Genomic DNA, 23,991 nt, shown 5'->3' on the forward strand with positions numbered 1-23,991 from the left:
GCTCTTGTCCCATCTCTTCCCTGGTCTGGGCTTCCGCGTCCTTTCCTCTGAGAAGCTCCCTGCCCATCTTCTCTGACCCACTCCCCAGACATCTCAAAGCTCTTTTTTGCAGTTCTTGTGAGACAATTATCTGAGTGCCTATTTGTTAAATTCTGCCTCCTGAAATTAACACCCACTTCTCTTCTCCTTTCAGAGAATGCTGCCCTTCCCCGCCTCCCTTGGGGTTGGGCAGGACCACGTGACTCGTCTTGGCCAATAGTGAGGAGAGGCGGTGCGCGTTCCCCATCCCCGCTGAAGCGGCCTAATACAGTGCCAGGATTTTGCAGCCTCCGTTCTGCGGTGGGAACTTAAAAGGGCATGCATTTCCTTCGGTGGGTGCAGCTTCAAGATGGTAGGAACTCCTCAGCCAAGCTCTCTGAGCCACTAGAGTAGAGGACCCAGGATGGGCATGTGGCACAAGAGAGAAAGAAACGGTAAGACTCTCGTGTTACGTCTCTGAGGTTCCAGAGTTCTTTGTTTCTGCAGCAGAATCTGGTTTATGTTGACTAATTCACAGTCCTAACATGCTTCATCAGAGTGGGGCCTGGATCTAATTCACTGCCTCTCCGGTGTCTGTGACGCAAAAGATGTGCTTTGTAAATACTTGTTGAATGAGTGAATGAGTGAAAACACAGAACATGGAAGACATGGTTTCTTCCTCAAAGAATTTATTTTCATCCGAGGGACAGATACTTATACATACAACAGTTAGAGTATAACCAGGGGCTAAACTGTAGAAGTTAAAGAAGATGGAGGGAGCTTATTGGTTGGAGCAGTCACGGAGGGCTTCCTGGAAAAGAATGAGGACTTGAAGAACTGGAGAGGATGAGTGCAGACTTGTAGTCTACACCATCATTTGTCCATCCATTCAGCAAACATTTACTCTAATGCATCATGATATGTGCTTTGCCAGCAGTATGGCCAGAGGACCATGGTGTTTTGGGAACCTGTGGAAAGTGCCTCTTTCCGTGTAGAGGATCTAAAACAGCTTCAGGGAGGAAGTGATGTTTGAGCCAAGCCTTGACAAGTGGGCGTTCTACAGAGACTTAAGAGATGGGGAGAAAAGGACCGAAGGTCCCAGGCAGACGTGAATAGCAGCATGTGCAAAGTCCTTAGAAGGGAGATGGCCAGGTCCATGATGGCACCCCACCTTGATTGGCTGGAGCATAGCTTTCCAGGTGGTAAGACAAAAGGTTAGTGAGGCAGAGATGGACCACACTGTGGTACCTTCTGCCCATAATCCCTTATAAAGACCCCAGCTCAGCAATCAAAGCCTTCAGGATTCTGTCTCCCATCACCCTCTCCACTCTAAACTCCAGTGCTTTTACATGTGTTATTCCAAGCACCTATAATTACAGTGATGGTGATAGTAGTAACATAATAACATTTGTTGGGCCCTTAGAATGTGCTAGATGCTGGGTCAAGCATCATTTCATTGTACAACAACATCAACAATGATGTGGGTTAGTACACTTTTTTAGGATTTTTTTTCTTAGTAGTAGACTTTATTGGAACAGTTTTAGATTGACAGAAAAATGGAGCAGATACTACAAAGAATCCCCAAATATCCCTCCCCCAGTTTTCCCTATTGGTAACATCTTAAGTTAGTGCATTTGTTATATTTTGTTATAATTACTGATGAATATTTTATTGATGCATTATTATTAACTAACATCTGTAGTTTATTAAGATTTCCTAATCTTAATTAAGACCTAATGTCTTTTTTTTCCAAGATCCTACTAGGCTACCACAGTATATTTAGCTGTTCTGTCTCTGTAGGCTCCTCTGGGCTTTCACAGGGTCTCAGACTTACTTTGTGATGACCTCGACAGTTTTGATGAGTATTGGTTGAGCATTCTTTAAGTTGTTCCACCATATGAGTTGGTCTGATGTTTTTCTCATACCAAGACTGGTGTTGTAGGTTATTGGGAGAAAGACCGTAAAGGTAAAGTGCCACTTTTATCACATAATATCAGTTCACATAATATCAATATCACATAATATCAGGTACCTACTGAAAACATGGTTTGACTGTTGGTGTTAGCCTTGATCCCCCAGCAGAGGTAGTAGCTGTCAGGTTTTCCCCCTGTGAAGTTACTCTTTTTGCCTTCCCTTTCTGTACTGTACACTTTGGAAGAAAGTCATTAGGCACAGCCCATGCCTAAAGAGCCTAGAGTTTGCTCCCCCTCCTTGAATATCTCCATAAATTATTTTGAATTCTTTTGCAAGAAAGATTTGTCTCCTTTCCCATTTATTTTTATCTCACTAAGCTCCTCAACAGGGGGTTAATACTTTTACCATCCCCTAGAAACTGGAGGGGAAACTTCCTCACCTGGCTCACCCCAGATCCAATTTCCGAAGCCCTTCTCCACCCCAGAGAAGAGTGGCCTCCTCTGTGTCCTCCCCACTGCTCCCCTCCCTGCCCCTTCTTGTACTTTGTAATCCCAACTAATTCCGGCCACACTACGATTTGTGCCCTGCTCTGTGCTGGCGCTGTGCTTGGGACTTGAAAGCAAATGGCTTAAGTAGGCCTTTTCTTCCAGTTGCTCGCAGTCTGGACGTCCTGTGGGAGACTGGACTCCCCTTGGGGGCAGGAACTTCGCGCAACTTGTTCATAGCTGGGTTTTCAGCCAATCAGCACAGCGTGGGATCATAGGTCCTCAATCACTATTTACCCAATTGGGGAATGCTTCCGGGAGGACCAGCAAACACTGGCAGGTGATTCTGTGTGTGCCTGTGTGTGTGTGTGTGTGTGTGTGTGTGTGTGTCCTTCCCTGGGGACTGGGAACTCCCTGAGGGTAAGGCCAGCCTGGATTCTTCTGGCCTAGAGGCTGGGTGGCAGTGAGTGTCACAGAAGTCTGAGTCGGTGAAAGGACCCAGGGCCGGGCCGTCTCCTCAGGTAGAAGTGAAGTTTGGAAGCGGACACAGCCCAGGAGGCCGAAACCGAAGGACTTGGTGACTGATTGGCTGGGGAGGGTGAGGCGGGAGGAGGAGTCACACGCAGATGGCTCTGAGGTCTGGAGCTGGGGGACAGCCGGTGCCACCTCTGATAGACTCTGCGAGAGGAGCCGCTGACAGCCTTAGGCGGCTCCACCCTTTAGGGGCTCGGGCCTAGGGCCAGGGACGCCCGGAGCCTACAGAGGGAGGGGTGGCCTTGCCAGTACAAACTTCTGCCCCCATTCCATGTCTTCGCCTTAACAACAACAAAAAAATCTCAGCCTGGATTTTGAGCACGGTCGTTGGTTACCAGGTGTGGGAACCCATTCCGGGGGTCCCCTCCTGCCTGCCGACTGCGCAGGAGAACCCCCCCACACCAAGGGCAGCCTGGTCCCGCCGGACCCGGGTCCCCAGCCCGCCATCGCCGCGGGGAGGGGGCGGCGAGGCGGCGGCCGGGCCTGGGCGGGACAATGGCCGCGGCCGCCGGGGCCCCGGGAGCCCCCGCGCTGGGGAAGGGGCTGGCCTAGGGCCCGGCGCCGGTGCCCTCCCCGCGCGGCTCGGGCGGGCGGAGGGGGCCGAGGAGTTCCTTTGTGGCTCTGCCTCGGGCGCGGCGAGGGCGGGGGGCGCGGCGCAACTTTGCCAGGCGGCGGCGGCGAGCGCGAGACGAGGCCCCGGGGCCCAAGTGGGGCCCCCAGCGCGCGGCCCGCCCCCGCCCCCCGCCCCGCGCCCGGCCCCCTCCCCGCGCCCGGCCCCCTCCCCTCGCGCGCCGTCGCCCGCGCCCGGCGCTGCCCACTCGCGGGAGCCCCCGGGGCCGGACGGGCTGCGCAGCCGGAGAGGCGGGGGCCCGACGCGGCCCCCCCTCCCCCCCGGAGCCGGGCGCCTGGCGCGGGGGCTCGCCGAGCGCACGGGGGGCCGCGCGGCGCTGCAGACCCAGCCTCCCGCCGCCGCCGCCGCCGCCGCCGCCGCCTCGGCGCTTGCAGAACCCAGAAGTGAACAGCAGGCGACCCGGAAGGTTTGCGCGCGGCTCCGCACCGAGCCGGAGCCCGAGCCGGAGCCCGGAGCCGGAGCCCCAGCCCGGCCCTGCAAGGGCCGCCGGGCGCGGGGCTGCGGCCGCGTCCCGGAGCCGCCGCCAGCACAGCCAGGTCCGTGCGGGCCCGGGGCGCGCGGGGAGCGGGCCCGGCGGCGGCGGCGGGCGCCCGCCCGAGCGCCCGCCCGCGGGAAAGTTGCGCCGAGTTTCGGGCGGGGGCGCGGGCCGGGCGCGGGCGCTGTCAGCGCGGGCCGGGGCGCTCCGAGGGCCCGGGGCCGCCTGCGCCTCGGGCCCGGCCCGGAGCAGCTGCGGCGGCGGCGGCGGCGGCGGCGGCGACGGCGCGCGGGTAGGAAGTGTCTCCGGCGGCGTGTCTAGGTCTGCTCTCCGAGTGTGTGCGTGTGCGTGTGTGTGTGTGTCTGTGTGCGTGTGTGTGTCTCTGTGTGTGTTTTCTTAAGCCGGGCTATTCAAACCTGCTGCAATTCTCCGGTAAACAATGATTCATGGGGCTTAATGCAAATAAACGGATTGCAAACGGCGCGGTTCGCGCACTTTGCAGCCGGCCCGGTGGAGCGGCCAGTGCCGGATTTCTCCCCTTTTTTGCAGATCTGCAGAATATGGCGTCCCTGTCCTGTTTTAAAAATAAGCCAGGCTGCCATTTTTGTTTTTCTTTTGTCTGAAAATTTTAATAAAACTGTCTGAGAATGTGGGAGAGGCGGCTGGAAGCAGAGGGGGCACCCGAAGGGTTGGCTTTTTTTCCTTTTCTTTGGCGAGAGCCGCGAGCCTTTCGGGGAGGTGAGACACAATGCAATTGCACTTTAAAGAAAAAAAAAAAAAAAGGAAGCCGCTGGGTGATTTGGGGAGGAAGGTTGGGAATTTAAAGTTAACTCCAAAAGTTTTCTTTTCTTTTTTTTTTAAAGCTCTTCTTTTTTTCTTTTTTCTTTTTCTTTTTTTCTTTTTTTCTTTTTTTTTGGAAGGCGGTGAAATGCCGCGAAAGGATCTCGGGGCCCATTTCTCCCCCCAGCCAGCCGCCTTTGCAGGATTTTTGGGAAAAAGTTAACTGCCGGTTTCCTCAGAGCTGCGGGGGGCACGTGGAGGGCTGGCGATGGGGACTTGGGGGGACCAGGAAATGTCTTTTGGAAAAGGCTCTATAAAAATGGCATTGTAAGGAAATAGATCCTCAGATTTGGGAGAGAGGGCTGGCAGTAGGGGCTCTGAGCGGGCCCATGGTTTTCAGCTCAGACCCCGGGCATGAGGAAATAATTCTGCTCTCCCCTGCCCTGCCCTGGAGCAGTGTGTGTGTGGGGAGGGGGGGGTGCTGTTTCCTTCATGGGTGGCCGGGGTGGGGGGGTGGCCCCTGTAGGCGGGAATCATGCCCTGGGCCTTGGGGTGGCTTCTGGAGCCCTCCGGCAAATGTGTGTGTGTGTTTGGCAGTTGGCAGTTGGAGAGCCCCTTCTTTGATCTGATGGGCCTCCTGGCCTCTGGAGGTGGCATCTGGTGGCAGATGCCCCTGGGTGGTGGGCTTTTGTAAGGGTTCAGGCTGGGGGCCCCAGTGGGTCTTGTCTGAGGGGAGGGGGGAAGAGAAGGTTAGGGGGAGGGCTCGGGTTTGCTAGTCTGAGCCTCTCCCTAGTGGTGCCCTTCTACCCTTTTCTACTACTCCTGCCCGAACCCTGAAGGCTCCTCTGTTGGAGGCAGTTTGTACTTGGGTGAAGTTATTGAAGTATCTTGTGGACGGGTCAGAGCCTGCTGGCTTTGAAGGCTGCAGGAGGGTCTTAAGACCAGGCCCAAAGGTCTGGAGTGGCAGGCGCTGTCCAAGGAACCAGGCAGGTTGGGCCTAGTCTTTACCTCTTTGGGAAGGTTTGTCCTGGGAGGACCCTGAGCCCTTCTAGCCCCTGTCCCAGCATCTCCTGGAACGGAGACCCTCTTGTCTCACTCCTGGTTTATATCCTGGCTCCAAAGGACAATGTGAGCTTCCTGAGAGCAGAGTCAGGGATTGAAGGGTGGGCTTTAAGGGTTCAGGGCTGCAGAACTTGGCATGCCTGGGCCAGAGGGTACCAAGCTAGGTATTTTTCAGATGCAGAAACAGGTCCAGAGAGGGGAAGTGATTTGCCTAAAGTCACACTGCTCGTTAGAAGGAGAGCTAAGCTAGGGACTCTGATGTTCAGACTCCCACTTCTGGGCTCTCTCCACTGTTCTCTGTGGAGGCCCTGACTCCTAGAAGAGTCTTTCTGGACAGAAGTGGACTGGAATGGGATAGCATGTCCCCCTTTACTGCTCCCACCCTGGCCAGCATAATCCTTCCTTGTGAATGGAATACAGTTTGCCTATTGGAGTGCATGCTTATTACCCCATCAGCCTCCCCCAGAAACTTGCTTGTGGTGAAATTGTTGAGGTGGGGATATTTAACCCCATTTCAAAATTTAGGAAACTGAGGTTTGGAGAGGTTGAGCAGTGGCAGAGGAAGACTTAAACACAAGCCCCCCAACTCCTTATCCAGGCCTTTCTCTAGGTGGACTTTGATGCTTGTAAATAGGGCTTTTCCCCACCTTCTGGTGTTTGGTCTCTCTAATTCTTTTGCTGACCCAGGCACTGTGTAAAAATCTAGAGGCCGCAACCCTGTAGAATGTCTGAACTGAAAAGGCCCTGAGAGGTCATCTGGGCTCAGAGAGGGGAAGCCACTGGCTTGAAGTCACCCAGCAGTTTGGGTCCCAGCTAGGACCAGAGCCCTGGTCTCCTGTGTCCCTTCCTCTACAAGAAACTCAGAGGTCTGAGAGTGAACCACTCTGCCCTCTGCTAGGCTCCACTGGACCCTGGGGAGCAGTGATTGCTGCTGCTGTTGGTGATTGGTGATGGGTTAGTGGGTGCTACAGCGGCCAACACCTCACAGAGACATGAGTTTGTCTGAGATGCTGAGAAATAGGCTATCTGCGGGCTTGGGATATGGAGGCAAGATGGCCCTAGGTGGAGAGGAAGCTGGTGTGTGGGTGAGGTCTGAAGCCGGCCTGGCCCATCCTTCTCTGGGCAGACACTTCCTTGCCCTGCCTCTCTGTAAAGCAGAGTCCTTCCCCCACCCCTTTTTTTCCTTCCTTCCGTCCTTCCTTCCTTCCTTCCTTCCTCCCTTTCTTCTTCTAACTAGCCATCAGTTATTCATTCATTGGCTTTCTAGATCATCCCCTTATTCTTTTCATTATCCATTTGTTAGTTTAGTGGTTAGCCATTTCAGTCATCCATCCCTCTGTCCTTCCATCCATCCAGTGTCCAGCTCACCCAGCACGGGCTGGACAGCCACGGGAGATAAAAGGACAGTCCTCCTGGGCTCTGAAGCCAGCAGGGAAAAAGACTGCAGGTAGGAGGAGCACAGCCAGGGCAGTATTTGTGGGTACGTGCATGTGTCACAGGGGAGGTCTCTTGGTTTGAAAATACTAGAGAGTTAGTTCCACAGATGGTCATGGTGGTAGATCTGGGTCCCGGGACCAAGTCGCATTTGTGGATCGGACTTCACAGTTTGCACCGGGTGGTACATGGCTTATATCACTTTGGGCACGTTCTTCCCTTTTTTGAACCTCAGTTTCTTGATCTTTAAAATGGGTACACTGCAAATCTCTTGTGGGCTTGGGGGGTTGATAACAAGAGTACGTGGGATAACAAGAGCCCTGGCCAGGCTTATGGTAGGAGCTCAGAATATACCAACTGAACGATAAGGAATGTTGGTCACCGCCCCAGCCCCCATCTTGAGTTTTGAAAACCATCATGATATTTTCAGGGTGAGCCAAGTGATCCGGACACCCAGGAAGCCCTGCCCTTGCTTGATATTCCCCTGCTAAAATTCTTCAGATGTTTCCAGGGCATTTCGAGGAACAAAAACCCAAAGTCCTTTGCGGAGCCTACAGGGACCCCTCATGGTCCAGCTGGGCCTACCCGCCCCTCCACTCCCCTGACTATGCCCCCAGGCTCACCCCCTCCAGCAGCCGCTTTCTGCACCTTGAATGTATGGATTGTTGGGGGGGCCCTTGCATATCCCCCACCTGGAGCTCTCTCTCCCTAGATGTGTGCATGGCTAGCACGTTCTTGTTTCACCGGTTTCCACTCAGGGCGCCTCCACCGGGGGTGGGAGGGGCTTCCCTGACCACTTGCCCTGGGATAGCTTCCCACTCTTGTGACCCAGTCACGTCAGTGCCCTTTCTACTTTGCCTTGCGGCTCTTATCGGTATCCGGAGCTTTCTTATCGATTTGTTTCTTTGCGTTTCGTGCCTGTCTACACTGCTGAACCTGCTTCCACTTCATGTGGGCGAGTGGGCAGGTGGTTCCGGCTCCGCCTGGCGAGGGCTTTTGGGGAGCTGGGTTGGCACTGACCCTGGCTGCAGGGCAGTGCCTGAGAGATGAAAGGACCGTGAGCTCTGTCCGCTCCTCCCCCGGGAGGCTCTTGTTAGGAAATAACGAGATGATTAAATCATGGCCTCTAAGAATCACAATCCTTCCAATCTCAGACCCTTAGCATCTGAAGAGCTTTCTACCTCAGGACCTTTGACGCTTGGAGTCTTCGTGTGGTCTGATCTGGGATTTAGAAGCTTGCAGACGGGATCAGCACCGAGTACTTTGTGTCAGGCCATGTTCCAAAAGACTTTATAAACGTTAACATACTGAATTCTCATTATTTTCATCCCTCCTCCATTTTACAGATGAGGAAATTGAGGCACAGAGGGATTAGGTAACTTGCCTCAGTTCACAGAGCTCATCAGGGGCATTGCAGGACTCGAACCTGGCACTCTGGGACTCCTTCTTAGAATCCCACAGCCGCAGAGGGGAAGTCCAACCTCAACCAACTCCTGCAGAGAGAAGGAATCCCCTTCCCACATCCTTGACAAAAGGGCCTCTGATCTCAGCCAGGGTGGTGGGGAGTTCCCTCCTCCCCATGCTCCCCGCCTGTCTTCTTGTCAGACAGTTGTCATTTTCGGAAAGATTTTCTTCACAAAGTGTAAAGTGCCGCACTTGCCCTGTGAATAACATTTAGGGAATGATGTTCGTAGATTCCCGGTGCTTTTGACCTTGTGGTTTCATGGCTTCCATAGCCTTTTTCTCCCCACTGGGTCGTGAGCCGCTCGAAGGGCAGGCGGCCTTGATGCGTGGCGGCGAACGTGTGAGTCAGTCAGTGAATGTGTGTGTCCAGAGCACGCGCCGCACGCTCCTCCATCCCCGGAGCCCTGTGCTGGGTGCTCGCTCGGTGCTGGAGCACTTGGAGACAGAGGACCATTCTCCCTCCGTGGAGCCCCGGGAAAGCCTGTCTCTGTTGGTAGGGCTCAGAGACTATCTAGGCAAACCTCACTCTGTCCACTGGGGGAATGAAGCAGGAGGGGAGAGGAGCAGGGCTTGTCCAAGGCCACACACACCTTACAGTGCTCATGTCCACACACACTCACGGTGCACGCCTGCTTTCTCGTCTGCACGCAGGCATACGTGTGCACATGCGTGTCTTACACGGGAGTTACAACTTAAAATACACACGTTCATTTCCACCCACGAGGACGTAGCCTCCCATCCTGGGCCTTGCGCATGATCCCTCACGTCTGCCCTTGCACTCGCGTGCGTGTCCACACCCGGCCGGAGCTCTGCTTCTCGCCTGCTTTCGATGGTATTTCCGGAGCATTTACTCTGTATCAGGCCGCAGGCTCGGGGCTGCAGACAGAGGTGAGAAAGTTGATGTAGCCCTTACCCTCGTCCTGGAGACAGACATTCCACAGAGGAGCCCACGAATGATGACTGATTGCAGGTTTTGGTCAGTGCGAGGAAGGAGAAACTTTTCTGTGATGAGGGCTTCCATATAGCTTCTTGGTGTTGGGTTTACCCTAACGAGTAAATATCGAGGTGCATGTAGGGCTAGGGTGCTTCTGGGAAGAACTGATCATCTGAACTGTGACGTTTTCCAGGTGAATGGCCATCAGGGCAGAGGGTACGGCCCGGGCAAAGACAGTGAGGCAGGAAATCAAGGAACATGGAGAAAGTGATAACCCCGAGACCTAGGGGAGGGGGAGGTGGGTCTGGTCTGGCCAGGCCAGGCCACTGGTAGATCTTCTGTGACCTGTTTTTACTCCTCCCCACATGTCCACCCCAGGCCCTCCCCTCTCCTCTCTCTGACCAGCCCAGCCTTCCCGTTGCTGACTTGCCTGCTCAGGGCCCACTCTGTCTGCTGGCCTCCACCCCGGTCCTCAGCTCTGTCTGACCTGCCCTGCAGGCTGCCTGCCTGCTCCCCGCACTCACCCCCGCCAGGGTTCTGAGGTACATACAGTGTGAGAACCGGCTATGACCACCTGCCAGGGGTTCCCAGCCCCGGACCTCTAGGACCTGTCTAGAAAGCTTCTGGGGGCCAGGCCAGAGCCGGGGTTCGGCAGTTGGCTCTCCCTTTTGGACTTTATCCCAGACTTGGCTCTCTAGCAGTCAGGGAGCAGCCCCCGTGGGTCCTGAAAGCCTCCCGGAGCTGCTTCGTCCCCCCCACCCCCAGCCCAGTTAACCTCCCTGGTTGGCTAGATTTCCCTGTGGGTCTTTGGAATGTTGGGAAGGGCTCCCTCATGCCTGAGAGAACCTTCTAACAGAATAGCAACTAAGGCTTCCAGAGTCCTTCCTGCACCAGGCACTGCTCTCTGGACTTAACTTATTTACTCCAAAAGGCAGTGCTGTGGGGACAGCATTGATGTCCTCTGTTAGGGAACAGTCCCAAGGGCCTGAACTAGGGCTTTGACCTGGACTCTCTTTTACAGAAACTGTACTTTTAACCCCTGATTTGCCACCTTGTCCCTCAGAGGGTCCAGGAGCCCAGGCTGTGATTGAGCTGCAACTGTTTTTTGTTTCTTCTTTCTTTCTTTCTTTCTTTCTTTTTTTTTTTTTTTAAGATTTTATTTATTCATTTGACAGAGAGTGTGCGTGAGCACAAGCAGGGGGAGTAGCAGAAGGAGAGGGAGAAGGGGAGAAGCAGACTCCTGGCTCGGGAGCCCATCGTGGGGCTCAGTCCCCATGACCTGAGCCAGAGGCAGATGCTCAACCCACTGAGCCACCTAGGTGCCCTAGTTGCAGCTGGTTTAGGGGAAGAAGCAGGGCGCCTGGGTGGCTCAGTCGGTTAAACATCTGGCTCTTGGTCTCTACTCGGGTCTTGATCTCAGGGTCATGAGTTCAAGCCCCGCCTTGGGCTCTGCACTAGGTGTGGAGCCTGCCTTAAAAAAAAAATAAATAAATAAATAAAGTAGAGAGGAAGGAGCAATGGCCCAGAGAGGAAATGGACTTGCTAAAGGTCACACAGCAAGCTGGTAGCAGTGGGTTTGAGTTTCCTCTGCCCTCACCAGCTGCCGTGACTGGGCGTGAGCCTCATTCCGGACTCCAAACAAGGAAGAGATTAGGGAAGAAGCCAGGAGAATGGGACCCTCAGGGGCTGGCAGAAGGGGCATCGGGTAAGGGCTTCTTAGGTGCCTGGATCAGTGTTTCCTAAGTCATTAGCTGTTCGTTTATGTTCTTAGCATCTTTCTGAATGTGTGTGCTGTATTTTGAAATGCTCCCCACGGTGCCTGGCATGAACCGAGTACTCTGTTCCTCTTCTTCTTGTCCGTTCATGCTGGCAGAAGGACTTTCCCGTGAGGATGGGAGCTGGGGGTCCCCAGGGGAAATGGAAGTAGAGAAGTAGAGAAGGGCTTGTGTTCAAAGCCTGCAGAACATTCTCTCAGTCTGAGAAGGGTAACCCGGCCCATTCTCTAAATGAGAACCCTGTGGCTCTCGGAGAGGGTGGTGTCTCTGGGTGGCTGGTGTGGGGGAAAGGGAGGGACAGGAGCGGGAGGGACAGAGAAGCGAATGGCAGCATCCTAGCTTCCACTGACCAGGGCACGGGTAGCAGCCCTGCTCTTTCCAATTAGTCCCTCCCTCGAAATGAGAACTGCCCTTCCAACTCAGCCCGGCTGCGGAAACCCGGCTTAATTGGATCCAGGACCCTCGGGAGCCTCTGTCCTCACAGGAAGTTCCCAGGAGCAAGCTCCCTAGGCTGGCCTGGGTCCTGGGGATGGGGTGGGGCCCAGCAGCTGGGGCTCAGCCCTCTGGGCCGCATGGAGTAGGGACATGTGAAGGGCAGAGGGATCGTGAGAGGCAGACTTGGAGCACGTGGGTGTCTCACAAGTTGGGAAGATGGGGAACCTCAGCTTCTCCCCTTTAGACCATCTCCTGCCTGTCACTTCCAGGCTGTCCTTCTGGTCACATATTGTCCTGTCTACTGAAAACCTTGACTGTGGCCTTCCCCTGCTCAGAGACCTTCCATGGCCCCCCACGGCCTTTTATCCAAGCACCATAGCCTGGAACTCTGGCTCTTTGTCAGCTACCCCAGCCACCCTTCCCTCCGTCTTCTGCAAATCCCTGCACTGTATCCACACCCGACCAAACGTGATGCTTTGTGCTTTCTTGCCACTGGGCCTTGGCACATGAACTTTTTACCCCCCTGGCCTGCCCTTCTCTGGCATCTCTGGACCTCTCTGCTTTCCCCATTAGTAAGTCCCATCTTCATGAAAGCTTCATGCATCCCTCAGTGGGATGAGCTCATCTTCCCAGGAACGCCCCTACCCCATAGCTCAGCTGAGCCCCAGCAGCAACTTGTTGTCACTCTGGGGCAGGGACCATGGTTGAGAACCCTCAGCTACCCTAGGAAGCTAGCAGTTTGCCGTGTCTTTGCACACACTGCCCCTATGCTGGGGATGTTGTCCCTCTACCCTCTGGCTCTCCTGGCAAACTTCTAAGTCTGTAAGGTGCACGTGGACAGACCCCCTCCTCTCAGGGACAGCCCTTCCCTCTTAGTGAATGTTTATTGAGCACCTGGCACAAAGTAGGCATCTGAGCACTTACTACCTGGCCAGAACTTGGCCCTGGGGCCGCATTGGTGGCCCTGTCCTTGTGGGTCACGACTGGAGGGATTATCTGGAGGCACGATAGAGAGGCGGCAGAGAAAGCAGGGGGCCGTGGGTGTGCATGATCGGGCAGTCCACTGTGTGCTGGAAGAGAATTCGAAGGTGCCCTTCAGCTGAGACCTAGGGAAGAGCCGGGTGAGCTGTGGGGCTAAGTTGGGGTGTGGGGTTGTCACTAAGAACCAGACCCAAGCCCTGGTCTCAGGGAGCTCACAGCTACGTGGGGGACTGGGTGGACAGGGAAGCGGGCAGTTCTAGCAGAGTGGGATCAGGGCTGGGATGGAGGAGATCCAGGAAGCTGGGGGTGCTCAGGGGAAGAGGCCGCAAATACAGCTGTGGAGGGGCTGGTGAGCAAGGAGGCTTCCCCAGGGCTGTGGCGCCTGTGCATGGTGGCATGAAAGTGCAACTTGTTTTTGGGGACCTACGGGGGATAGGGTGGTGGGGAGGCTGTGGGCATGTACTTGCTGGGGATACATGTGGCCTGCAGAGCCTCATTGGCAGAGGCCTCTGGGTGCTGTGCTGGGGATTTGGAACTGTACCCCCAAACTGATGCGAACCCAAGAGAGATTTCAAGGAGGCATGAGTGACCTGGGCAGGCTTTGACCTGGTCCTCCCCTCTGAAGCCCCTTCCTGACTCTCTGCTCCTGGCTGGAGTCTGGGGTGGGGCTGGAGGGCTCATGGTGGGACCTAGCAAGCCCCCCACTCTCTCCGAGCTTTTCTCTCCTCTTGGTAAAACTGCAGGGCCTGAGACCAGAATCCTCGTGGAGCTGTGGGCAGGGGCTGGGCTGTCCTGCTTGGCTTAAGCTTGCTGAACCTTTAGTTTCATGAAAAATATGCCTTAAGGAAGTCACATAACTACCCTGCAGAAAAGTCAGAGACTAGGGAAATGAAGTAAACCCAAACCTGCGATTTCTGCCCTCACCCCAAGCCTGAGGCACCATCACTGCTAGCCTTCCGGTTTTTCCTTCCCTTCTCTCAGTGAATGATGTTTATATAGATGTCATTGCCCTGTCTACACATACAATTTTTAAAAACTGCTCCCCTACCCCATCTCCCTGACAACTGCTATATCATAAGTATTTTCTTTTTTTTTTAAGATTTTATTTATTTATTTGACAGAGAGGAATATCACAAGTAGTCAGAGAGGCAGGTAGAGAGAGAGGGGGAAGCAGGCTCCGCCCCAATTAGAGAGTCCGATGTTGGGCTTGATCCCAGGACCCTGAGATCATGACCTGAGCCGAAGGCAGAGGCTTAACCCACTGAGCCACCCAGGCACCCCTCACGAGTATTTTCTACATGACTTCAGGGTGGTCCCAATCCTTCCTTCTAACAGATCCAGTGTCAGGTGGAAAGCATGGGCTCTGGAGCCTGACTTTCTGGGTTCCCATCGTACATGCTTGGCTTTGGGCAAGTTACCGAATTTCTCCTTGCTTCAGTTCCGGGTAAGGTTGATATGAGTGTTGAATGAGTCATGACAGTGCCAGTAAACATTGGCTATTAATGATTGCAGACCACGTCTCTGTGTACCATGACTTACAGAGCCATCCTCCTATTTAAAATTTTGGCTCTTTCGTTTTTCGTTATTGTTAAAAACAAAAACAAAAACAAAAACAAAAAACCTCACTGAAGCAAACCACTCTGTACATAAAACTCTGTCTATATTTGGGTTATTTTCTAGGGATAGATGACCAAGAATGGGATCATGAGGCCAGGAGGTCTGAACATTTTTTTTTTTTTTTTTTGAGTTCTTGACACATTACTACCAGACTGTTTTCAGAAATGATTGTGTGGTGCCTGGCTGGCGCAGAAGGTAGAGCATGTGACTCGATCTCAGGGCTGTGGGTTCAAGCCCCTTATGGAGCACATAGAGCCCCTTCTCAGCTCACTTAGGAAGGTAGGGCTTAGATCTAGGAAATAAGGAACAGAGCAACACCGGGGACAGTATAGTGCCAGGATGAGGGAGAGGACTTTCCTCTATCCAGGCCATGACCCTTTCAGTTCCCTCCATCTAGTGCATTCATTCATTCATTCAAACGTTTATCAGGTACTGTGCAGGGCTTAAAAGACAAATTACTCAGCTGTGATTGTGCCCTGATAGCGTGCCTGACAATAGAGATGGGCAAGAAAACAGACAGAAAATAGGGGGATATGTGCTCTGATTATGGATGTGCAGGGCACAGAGGGAACAGAGGAGAGGCACCTGACACGGCCTAGGAGGGTGGAGGTGGAGCAGCCCTGGAAGGCTTTCAGGAGGAAGTGGTTCATACGCTGGAGCTTGAAGATAATTTGGCATTAACCAGTGAAGTGGGGGAGGATAGAGAGTTCCAGGGAGAGGAGGTAGCCTGAGTGAAGTTTAGGAAATAAGAAAGGAAGTGAAACCCTGGGGGAGCTCTCTGGCTGGCTGGGCAGAGTGTAAGGTGGGAAGAATCACGGACGCCACAGAGGTCAGTGGGGGCCTGATACATAAGGCCCAAGGAGTCCAGGCCTTGTCTGGAGAGAAGTAGGGAGCCATGGAAGGTTTTAAGGAGGTGAATATCGTGATCTGCTTTTGTATTTTAGAAATCTCACAGCAACTGCAATAGGAGAATGGAACGGGGGCTGTGGGTAGAGGCAGGGAAACCAGTAAAGGGGCTCTTGCAGTAGCCAAAGGGGGCTTGGACCAGGGCAGAGAAGGTGGTGGAGACCTTTCCCCACCTTCAAACAGCTCCAAAGTGCACGCCGAATGTTCCATCTGCCAGGTAGCCTTTGCTGACACCCCCTGCCGCCTAGCTGGGTTGTATGAACCCGGAGGACGGGGGGCCGTGCGGGGCCTGGCAGCCAGCGGTCAGTTGAGTGCCCACCATCAGCTGACCCTGGCTTCCACCTGCGCCGCCATGCCTCCAAGACCCTCCATCTGTTCCCCCTCTGCCCTCGGGCTACCAATAATTTTCTGTCTTTTCTTTGAGAATAAATTTATTGTTTTCATTATAAAAGCAACTGAATGACATTACAGAGAATCGAAATCAGACAAACAAAGACAAAAACCAGATCAGCTCCGGCCACCTCTCCCAGCCCTCCCCCTGGGTGTGGTTCCCTGCAGCTTGCTTTTTCTGACGCAGGTTTTTATTTTTGCCTCCTTGTAATCATAGTGTCCAGACAGTTTTGGGTCCTGCTCTCTCCCATTTTCTTCGTTGGGAGCTCATTCCTCTGTGGCCACGGGGTCTGGGCAAATCTCAGTTTTTAATGCCTGTGGGGTGGTCTGGGGACGGGGGTGGGACAGTTGCTGACCCGCATCCTGCCGTCCTCCCCCTGGGCTGCCTGTCCTCTTTGTGTCTGTTTGTTTGTACTGTACCTGGACCTCCGTAGGGGCAGGGCCTGCCACCCGCTGTGCACCTTCCTCGGTGCCCCTTCTCATAGTACCCCTCTGTGGAGCTTACAAGGCTGCCCTTGGGCCATCTTCCTGGGAAAGGGTCATGGGCAGATCTGGGTTCAAATCTAGACTTGGCTCTGAGACCTCAGGCACATTACTTAACCTCTCTGGGCCTCAGTTTCCTCATCTGTATCATAGGTCTATTGCAATAGTAAAATAATGGCTGTAAAATTCCCTTAGACTGTTCCTGGCCCGCTGTGAGTGCTCAAGAAAAGGGAGTCGATATTATTTTATTTTTTATTTTCCAGAGAGTTTCTGAGACCATGTTGGGCTAGGTGCTGGAATGGCAAAAGTGAACGAGCACTACTTGTAACTGTGAGGAACTCACGGTCTGGCGGGGAAGTCACCCAGGGAAACAGATAGCCACACCAGGTGTGATGGCCCTGTAGTGCTGCACCAGATCTGGGTGGTGTCCTAACTCCATTACTTGCTAGCTGTGTGACTTTGGGCAAGTTGGTCAACCTCTCTGAGCTGTAGTTTCTTCTTCTGTTAAATGCACGTCTCACAGGGGCATCGGGAAGACTCAGTGACGTGATGCATATGACATACTCAGCACAGTGTCTGGCACGTAGTGGGTGTTGAAATTGATGGTAGCTGCCATTTTATTATTATTGTTATTGTTATTCCCATATACAAGGTGCTGTTGGGAACACAGAGGAAGTGACTGACTGGGGGTTCAGGGAAAGCTCCGTAGAAGAGGGAACACTTGAGCTGGGTCTTGAAGGATGAGTAGAAGTTCACCAAGTGGGAAAGGACACTCTAGGTAAGGAGCCTGTGATTCCAGGTTGAAATCTGTCAATGAGGGGTTTGTTCTTTGGGGGGACTAAGGCATTATGTTCATCCCAACTTCCTCGCGTGCCCTCCCTGCTTCCTTCTGGGTCTGTCCCCGAGGTCATGTGCACTCACCCTCCTGCGGCAGCGCTCACCTGTGACTCCGTGTCCTGGTGGCTGTGGGTTCCTGCTCCGCGTCCCCATCTGTCTATGTTTGGGACCATAGGTCTGTGTCTGTCACGTGTGTCTGTGTGTGGGGCCGTCTGCATGTTCCTGTGACTGTGTTTGTCTGCGGGGGGACCCGAGGTCCTCCTGGGCCACACGGTGGGGGGGTGAGGTGCATGCTTCCTTGGCCTCCAGCTCCAACTGGATAGCCAGGCCTCTTTGATCACTTTCTTCCACGTCCCAGCTCAGGTCCTCCCTGCCTCTCCCCTCCATCCCCTTCTCCAGGGGCCTCCTAATGGGTGTCTCCTGCCTCTTCCCCTGGTCTCTCTGGTCCTGTCCACACTCATTAGTCAGTGGAGTCTTTCTAAACCACAGATTCTGCCCCATCACCCATTGCTTTGAGTCCAGACTCCAGGCCTAGGATGTTGTCAGCTTTCCCTGGCTGCTGGCTCCAGCCTCATGTCCCCTCTCCCAGTCCACACTGGAATGCTTAGCTCCTTGCACACAGCGTGTTGCTTCTCACCTCTGGGCCTTTGCTCAGGCTCCTGCTTCTGCCAGCCATGCTCCCCCCTCCTTTGTTGCCTGGCTCACTCCCGCTCATCCTTTAAGACCCAAAGCAGGCATCACCTCCACTGGGAAGTACCCCCTGATCCTTTTTTCCATCCTGGGTCAGGCCCCTGGCTCTGGGTTCCTCATCCCTTAACTTGGGGGGCAGGAGCAACTGATTTGCCCCAGATCACACAGCTCGTGAGTTGGAGCCGAGACTTGAACCCAGGTGCATTGGGCTCTAAACAAAGCAGGCTGTTCCATGGTCCAGGTGAGGTGATCATAGCTAGGACTCGTGGAGAGGAGTGGGTGGATTTGAGGGAGAATTTGGAATCCAGTCCCGGGGCAGTGGCTGGTGGTGGATCTGAGCTGGGCGGGGAGGGTTGGGAGGTGTAGGGACACGTGTGTCTGTGGCAGGAGCATCTGGCAGATGGGGGTGCCCGCTCACAGTCAGGAATGGCTCGAGGGGGCGCATGTCTTGGGGGAAGACCCAGTGCAGCTTAGGCTTGCTGAGTCCAAGCAGCCCACCAGACAGGCAAAGGGAGGTTGCTGGAAGGTGGGCCTGGAGCTCCAGGGACAGGCCCTGTCTGAGGGCGGGGACTTGGGACTTGGACTGTATTTAGAGTCCTAGAGCCGGTGGGCCAGCCACGGATGAGGTGGGTGGGACACAGGAGCGTAGCTTGTGGGTGGGAGTTCTGAGAAACACCGAGATAAGGAGCCCAGGGTCACAGTTTCACGGAGGGTCCAGGCAGCACGAGGCCATGAGGAGGTGGTCTGGAGGGTCCTCGGTGACATGTAGCAGGGCTCAGGAGAAAGTTCTTTCATGCAGAAGCTTGTGGGTCACAAATCTCCTTCCTCCACTTAGCTGGGAGCTCCCAGACAGCAGGGAGCTCCCTTTTGCCTCAGGTCCCCCAGCTCTTGACCCCGTGCGGCCCAGAGGATGTATCCAGAGCGAAGGGATGGGCGGATGGTGGACGGGCTCTCTGGTTTCAGAGGCAGCACTAGGTGTTTTCGTTCATCCACCTTTCTGACTTTCTTCACCTTATGTAGCAAGAAAAACGAAATGGTAGTGCGCTTGCCCTGCCGTGAGCGTCCGGGCTGTGTGTCTCGAGGCTCACAGCAGTCTCGCCTTCCCTTGGGGGCTTGAAGACCAGTGGACACATCCCGCCCAGCCAGCAGCCTGTCCTGCCTGTCCCCACAGGACCTCGAAGGCGCAGCCCACCTTGTTCCTCTGCCCCTGCCCCGGCCTGGCCCTCAGGCTGCTGCTCCCTCTGACCTCAGTCACCCTTGCCTCTGGAGCTTCTGAGGCCTTCTCTCCACCAGCATTCCGGCCCAGCCCCTTGGCAGGCCTTCAGCGCCCCACTGGCTGGCCGGTCCCTCACTACCTCTCCTCTCTGGCTCTCTTTTTGGTGCCTGAAGGTGACGGGCTCATGGACCCAAACCTGCCTCGTACTTGCACATATCCGCGCCTCTGCTGGGGCTGTGGGCTTCTGCCCTGTCCACCTGTCCTAAACACACACCTGACCGGTCTCCTGCTTCAGACCCCTCCTTTCTGACAAGGTCGGAGCAGCTTTGCCCAGTCCTCACCACCCTACCTGCTCACCTCTGGCGATGGCCCGCCACGTCATGCAGGCCCCCGGGCTGCCCAAGGGTCCCGCCACCCCACGGGCTGGCTGGGAGCCTCCCTGGAGATACTCCTGAGCTGTACCTGGCAGTGGGCCTGACACCCAGCAAATGGTCAACCCCCGCCCACCTTCCTCACCTTTGACGCACAGGAGGTATGTGCCAGGGCCAGGGGCACAGACTGAATCATGAAATTGTGACCAGCCAGAGAAGGACGTGGAGAAATTAGGAGGAGACTGTGGGGATCAGGTTAAGTGGCCCAGGGCAGACCATTCACTTCTGTGAGCCTGTTTGTCCAGCGGGGGCGAGGGGCCATCTCTGCCCGCCCAAGGGCCTGACGAGTGGCAGAGAGGATGCTCGACCCCAGCCATGGGACCCTAGGCCAGCCACCTTCCCGGTATCTCCCTGACCGGTCTGGGCCTTTGGGAAGCCTGAACTTGGCATTGAGCTGAAGAGGAGGAGAAGAGGGTAGCCTCCGCAGAACTCCGAGGAACAGCTGGAGCAGTAGGCAGAACCCTGGGCCAGGTCAGGCCTGAGGCAGAGCGGCCTGTTTCACCCCATTTCACAGATGAGGAGCACTGAGTCTCTGAGAGCCGAGGCTCAGCATCGCAGTGCGGTGCTCCCTTTGGTCTCCCCCATCCTTGTGGCCTGGAGCAGAGTGCTTCCCTCTGCAAAATGGGGGTGAATCTTTTCCCAGCTTCCTGGGGGCCCTGAGGAGAATGCCAGTGGGCACAGAAGAGCTTTGTAAACTGCCGCATTGTGTGTGGTTGTCTTGAATTCTGATGATCCTTCATTTATTCACTCTGTCATGCAACTCATGTTGTGGGTCACCTCTCGGCGTGGCTGCCAGGGATACTGAGATGGGTGAGACAGGTGTATCCACCTCCTGGCTTCCCTTCCCCCCAGCCTGGAGTCTCTTCTCCCTGGCTCTCCAGCTCCATTCCCTTCACACTTTCCCTGGTGGACAGCAGGTCCTGAGGCTGCTGGATGAGTGGGTGATTGCCCCCCGGGCAGTGCCTGTTGTATCCTAAGACAGAGCCTGTTCACGAGCCTGCAGTCAGGATGCCTTGCCTTTCCCCTTAACAGCTAAGGGACGGATCAGCTGGACTTTGGAGTTAGGCAGATTAGAGCAGGGATCTCAGCTCTGCTTCCATGCTGTGTGATCTTGACCAAGTCACTCTACCTCTCTGAACTTGAGTTTTAGTTATAAAATGGGATGGTGAGAGTACCTGTCTTTGAGTGTCGATGTGCCTGGCACAAGGGAGGCAGTTGATAAGTGGCAGCCTCCTCACTGTCATTATTGTGTTGAGGTCTTTCTGAGAAAGGGATCTGGAACAGTCAGGGAGAACTCTAGGCAGGAAGGGCTTTTTTAGTGTTGGGCTGTGAGGGAAGGGCAGCTTGATGTCTGTGGGTAGAGGGAGCAGGAGAGCCCTGAGAGGCCAGGGGCTGTCTGACCCTCAGCCTGGCCAGGCTCAGACCTCAAGCGGCCCCCAGGCTGGGAGGGAAAGGCAGAGGTCGTTTTGTGTAGGTATCCAGCCATTTGCATGTGGTTTATTGGCTCAATCAGGGACTGGGGTTTGCAAAGCAAATTCCCCAGAGGAAAAGGCTTGAGCAAATCCGATTTCTAGTTTGACTCTGGCACCCAGCCCTGTTGTCTTGGACAGGTCCCTCCCCCTCTCTCCAAGCCTCAGTTTCTTCACTTATAAAATGGCATAATAATACCTCCTGTGCCTATTTCTCAAGTAAATATTATAAGGATAATCTGTATCAAAAGTCTTTATTAAGAGTGTTGAGATTAGATTATATTGAGAGTTTTCTCCTAAAACCCTCTGCCGGCAATTCCACTAGGGGCTCCTTGGGCTTCTAGGACCAGGAAAAGAGGTCCAAGTCACTTCACTTTGGCCTTTCCTGTCAAAATAAACAGTTTCACTTAAGCACCAATACTAGTAGGTATTTAGGCTAGTAATTTCTGTTTAGGGAGAGAGCTATAGGAGAATTTTGGTGGAGAGCAGGTCTGTTCAGAATGGTCCCTGTAAGTCACTTTTTTTTTTTTTTTTAAAGATTTTATTTATTTATCAGAGAGATCGCGCGCACAAGTAGGGGGAGTGGCAGGCAAAGCAGGGAGATGGAGAAGCAGGCTCCCCGCCGAGCAAGGAGCCCCATGTGGGACTCAAGCCCAGGACTCTGGGATCATGACCTGAGCCAAAGGTAGAGGCTTAACTGGCTGAGCCACCCAGGTATCCCTGTAAGTCACTTCTTGACTTACTCTCGGGTTGCAGGAAGATTGGAACCCTCTGGAAGAGTAAAATAGCTCTGAAGGCCCATCCTTCACGCTGCTCTGGTTGAATGGCCTAATTGCCCGGGCCTGCCATGGAACTTGGAGAGGTGAGGGTCATCAGTAGACTGTCACGTAATTCTAGTGAAGAGCCCCAAACTGTCCTAGCTGCAGGCCTCCCCAAGTCGCTCCTTTAGCAGAGTGTGCTGACACATCCTTGTAGGTAAAATGTTGCCCGTGTCCATGCGTGTTTCTTGAAGACAGCTTTCCAGAGGTAACAGTTTTTTGGGTCAAAGGGCAGTAATCATTTGGGTCTCTGTAAACCATAGTACCAGATTGCCCTTCAGAGTGGTCATATCTGATGACCCAGGCTACCCTCTTGTTCTGATGAAGATGTCTGCCCTCAAGGGGACAGCGGTCAGAAGGGCCAGGATCTGGGTTGGGCAGTTGCCTCTGTTCTGTGGCCGTTTACAAAGTTGCCCCAAGACTCCCCAGTGTGTCTCTGTCTGGCGGGAGTGGGGGTGGGGTGGGGTGGGGGTGGGGCTTCTGTGTGAAATCCATGGGTCCATGGGGTGGGCTCTACAGCCTTGGGCCCTTTTGGGGGATGGGGATTGGTCTGCGGCATCAGGGTGATGGGGGGGACTGGGAGCATAGCTGGTCTGTCTCTGACCTTTGCCCTCTGGGGCCCACGGAGGGAGACTCTGAATTCCTGACTTTTCAGCCTAGGGACGTGGTTGCCTGGGCCTGGGAGGGGCCTGCCCTGCTGCAGGGTGAGTGTCCCATGAGGGCGGGGGTCCCAGACACTGGGCCAGACTTGAGTGGGCATGGCTGATGGGAGCTCGCCCCAGGCGGGTGGGGAGGGTCCCTGTGACAGTCGCTCTCTCCCCGCAGGATGGCCGAGCCTCGATTTAACAACCCCTACTTCTGGCCCCCTCCTCCCACCATGCCCAGCCAGGTAAGACGAGCGTCGTCCTCTGGGGGCCCAACCCCTCTTGGAGCTGCTCTGCTTTGCCCGGGGCTTCAGCCTGGCCTGCGGGTCTCCGGGCTCCCTGCTCGCGGGGGACCCGCGGCCTGGGGAAGTGGCCCGGATGCGGCCCCAGCCCCCTCAGGGCCTCTCCTCTCCCGCCCGCAGCTGGACAACCTGGTCCTGATTAACAAGATCAAGGAGCAGCTGATGGCAGAGAAGATCCGGCCGCCCCACCTGCCGCCCACGTCGGCCTCGTCGCAGCAGCCACTGCTGGTGCCGCCGGCACCGGCGGAGAGCAGCCAGGCTGTCATGTCGCTGCCCAAGCTGCAGCAGGTACCCGGGCTGCACCCGCAGGCTGTGCCGCAGCCCGACGTGGCGCTGCACGCGCGGCCGGCCACCAGCACCGTCACAGGTACTGTGGGCTGGGAGGGGGCGGGGTGAAGGCCTGTGGGGTGGGGGGGGCTTGTCCTGGGAGGACCCCCGCCCCCTAAATCCACAGAAGAGCCCTGACCAGACTTGTGGGTGAGGGAAGGGGCCGGTGTGCGGGGAAAGGTTGGCTGTTCATGAGGGAAGTGGATCAGCAGGAGGGAACAGCATGTGCTAAGCGGGTGTGTGGGTGGGAAACAGAAGGTCAGCTCCGGTGGGAGGGCCAAACCATGAGAGGATGATCGTGTTTACGCTGGTAATATGGCAGCTGGTTCCAGGTGAGCGCCTGTGAGTGGCCCCAGTGGTCACGTACTACTCCCAGCAGCCTGTGCGGTGGGCACTGACAGTATTAGGTTGAACACTCGACCGTTTTTGACTTAGGAAACAATTTCGTTCTCTCCGTGAGGTCTCCACTTAACAGATGAGGAAACCGAGGCAGAGTTGCATGGTCCGTAGGAGGCAGAGGCAGGCAGTGTGGTTCGAGCCCGGGTGTTAATGACCCTTGGCTTTAGCTGGTCTCTAGAGAGGAAGCAGACCATATGTGAAGGGCCCTGTGGGCCAGGCTGGGCAGTTTGGACTTTACCCTTGGGCAGGGCAGAGCCGTTGAAGATTTTTAAGTACGGCAGGGAAATGCTCAGATTCGGGTTGGAAAGCTGGGTCTGGGTGTGAGGTGGGGACTGGCTTGCTGGGAGAGGGAAGGAGTCAGGGAGATCTGTAGGAGAGTGGTAGCCTGGATCAGGCAGTGGCAGTGGGGACAGGGAGAAGGGGACAGATCTGAGAGCTGTGGAGGGGAATGGACAGGGCTTGGTGCTAGGCTGGCCGCAGGGGTAAAGAGAGGGAAGACCAGAGAGAAGAGCCCAGGCATGGTCAGGGGGCAGGAATCAC

At 55.0% G+C, this 23,991-nt stretch overlaps 2 protein-coding genes across 7 annotated transcripts in view; both read left to right on the top strand.

The window, feature by feature from the left end:
- Positions 1-1,247: 1,247 nt before the first annotated feature.
- LOC116879228 (caskin-1-like) lies at positions 1,248-4,378 on the top strand. The gene is made up of 2 exons (XM_032877280.1): positions 1,248-1,262; positions 3,338-4,378. The coding sequence occupies exons 1-2, from the start codon at positions 1,248-1,250 to the stop codon at positions 4,376-4,378; spliced, it is 1,056 nt and encodes a 351-aa protein (XP_032733171.1).
- ZNF362 (zinc finger protein 362) overlaps positions 3,845-23,991 on the top strand; it is a 38,941-nt gene continuing 18,794 nt past the window's right edge. The window contains exons 1-4 of one of the 6 annotated variants that reach the window (XM_032877143.1): positions 3,845-4,118; positions 16,971-17,096; positions 22,605-22,668; positions 22,846-23,092. In XM_032877143.1, the coding sequence (XP_032733034.1) occupies positions 17,059-17,096; positions 22,605-22,668; positions 22,846-23,092 (349 nt within the window). In that variant the 5' untranslated portion in view covers positions 3,845-4,118; positions 16,971-17,058. The other 5 variants (XM_032877145.1, XM_032877144.1, XM_032877147.1 and 2 more) reach the window with 5 other exon arrangements.

Source organism: Lontra canadensis, unplaced genomic scaffold, assembly GCF_010015895.1.
Source record: "Lontra canadensis isolate GAN:19392208 unplaced genomic scaffold, GSC_riverotter_1.0 scaffold60, whole genome shotgun sequence".
Taxonomy (NCBI): domain Eukaryota; kingdom Metazoa; phylum Chordata; class Mammalia; order Carnivora; family Mustelidae; genus Lontra; species Lontra canadensis.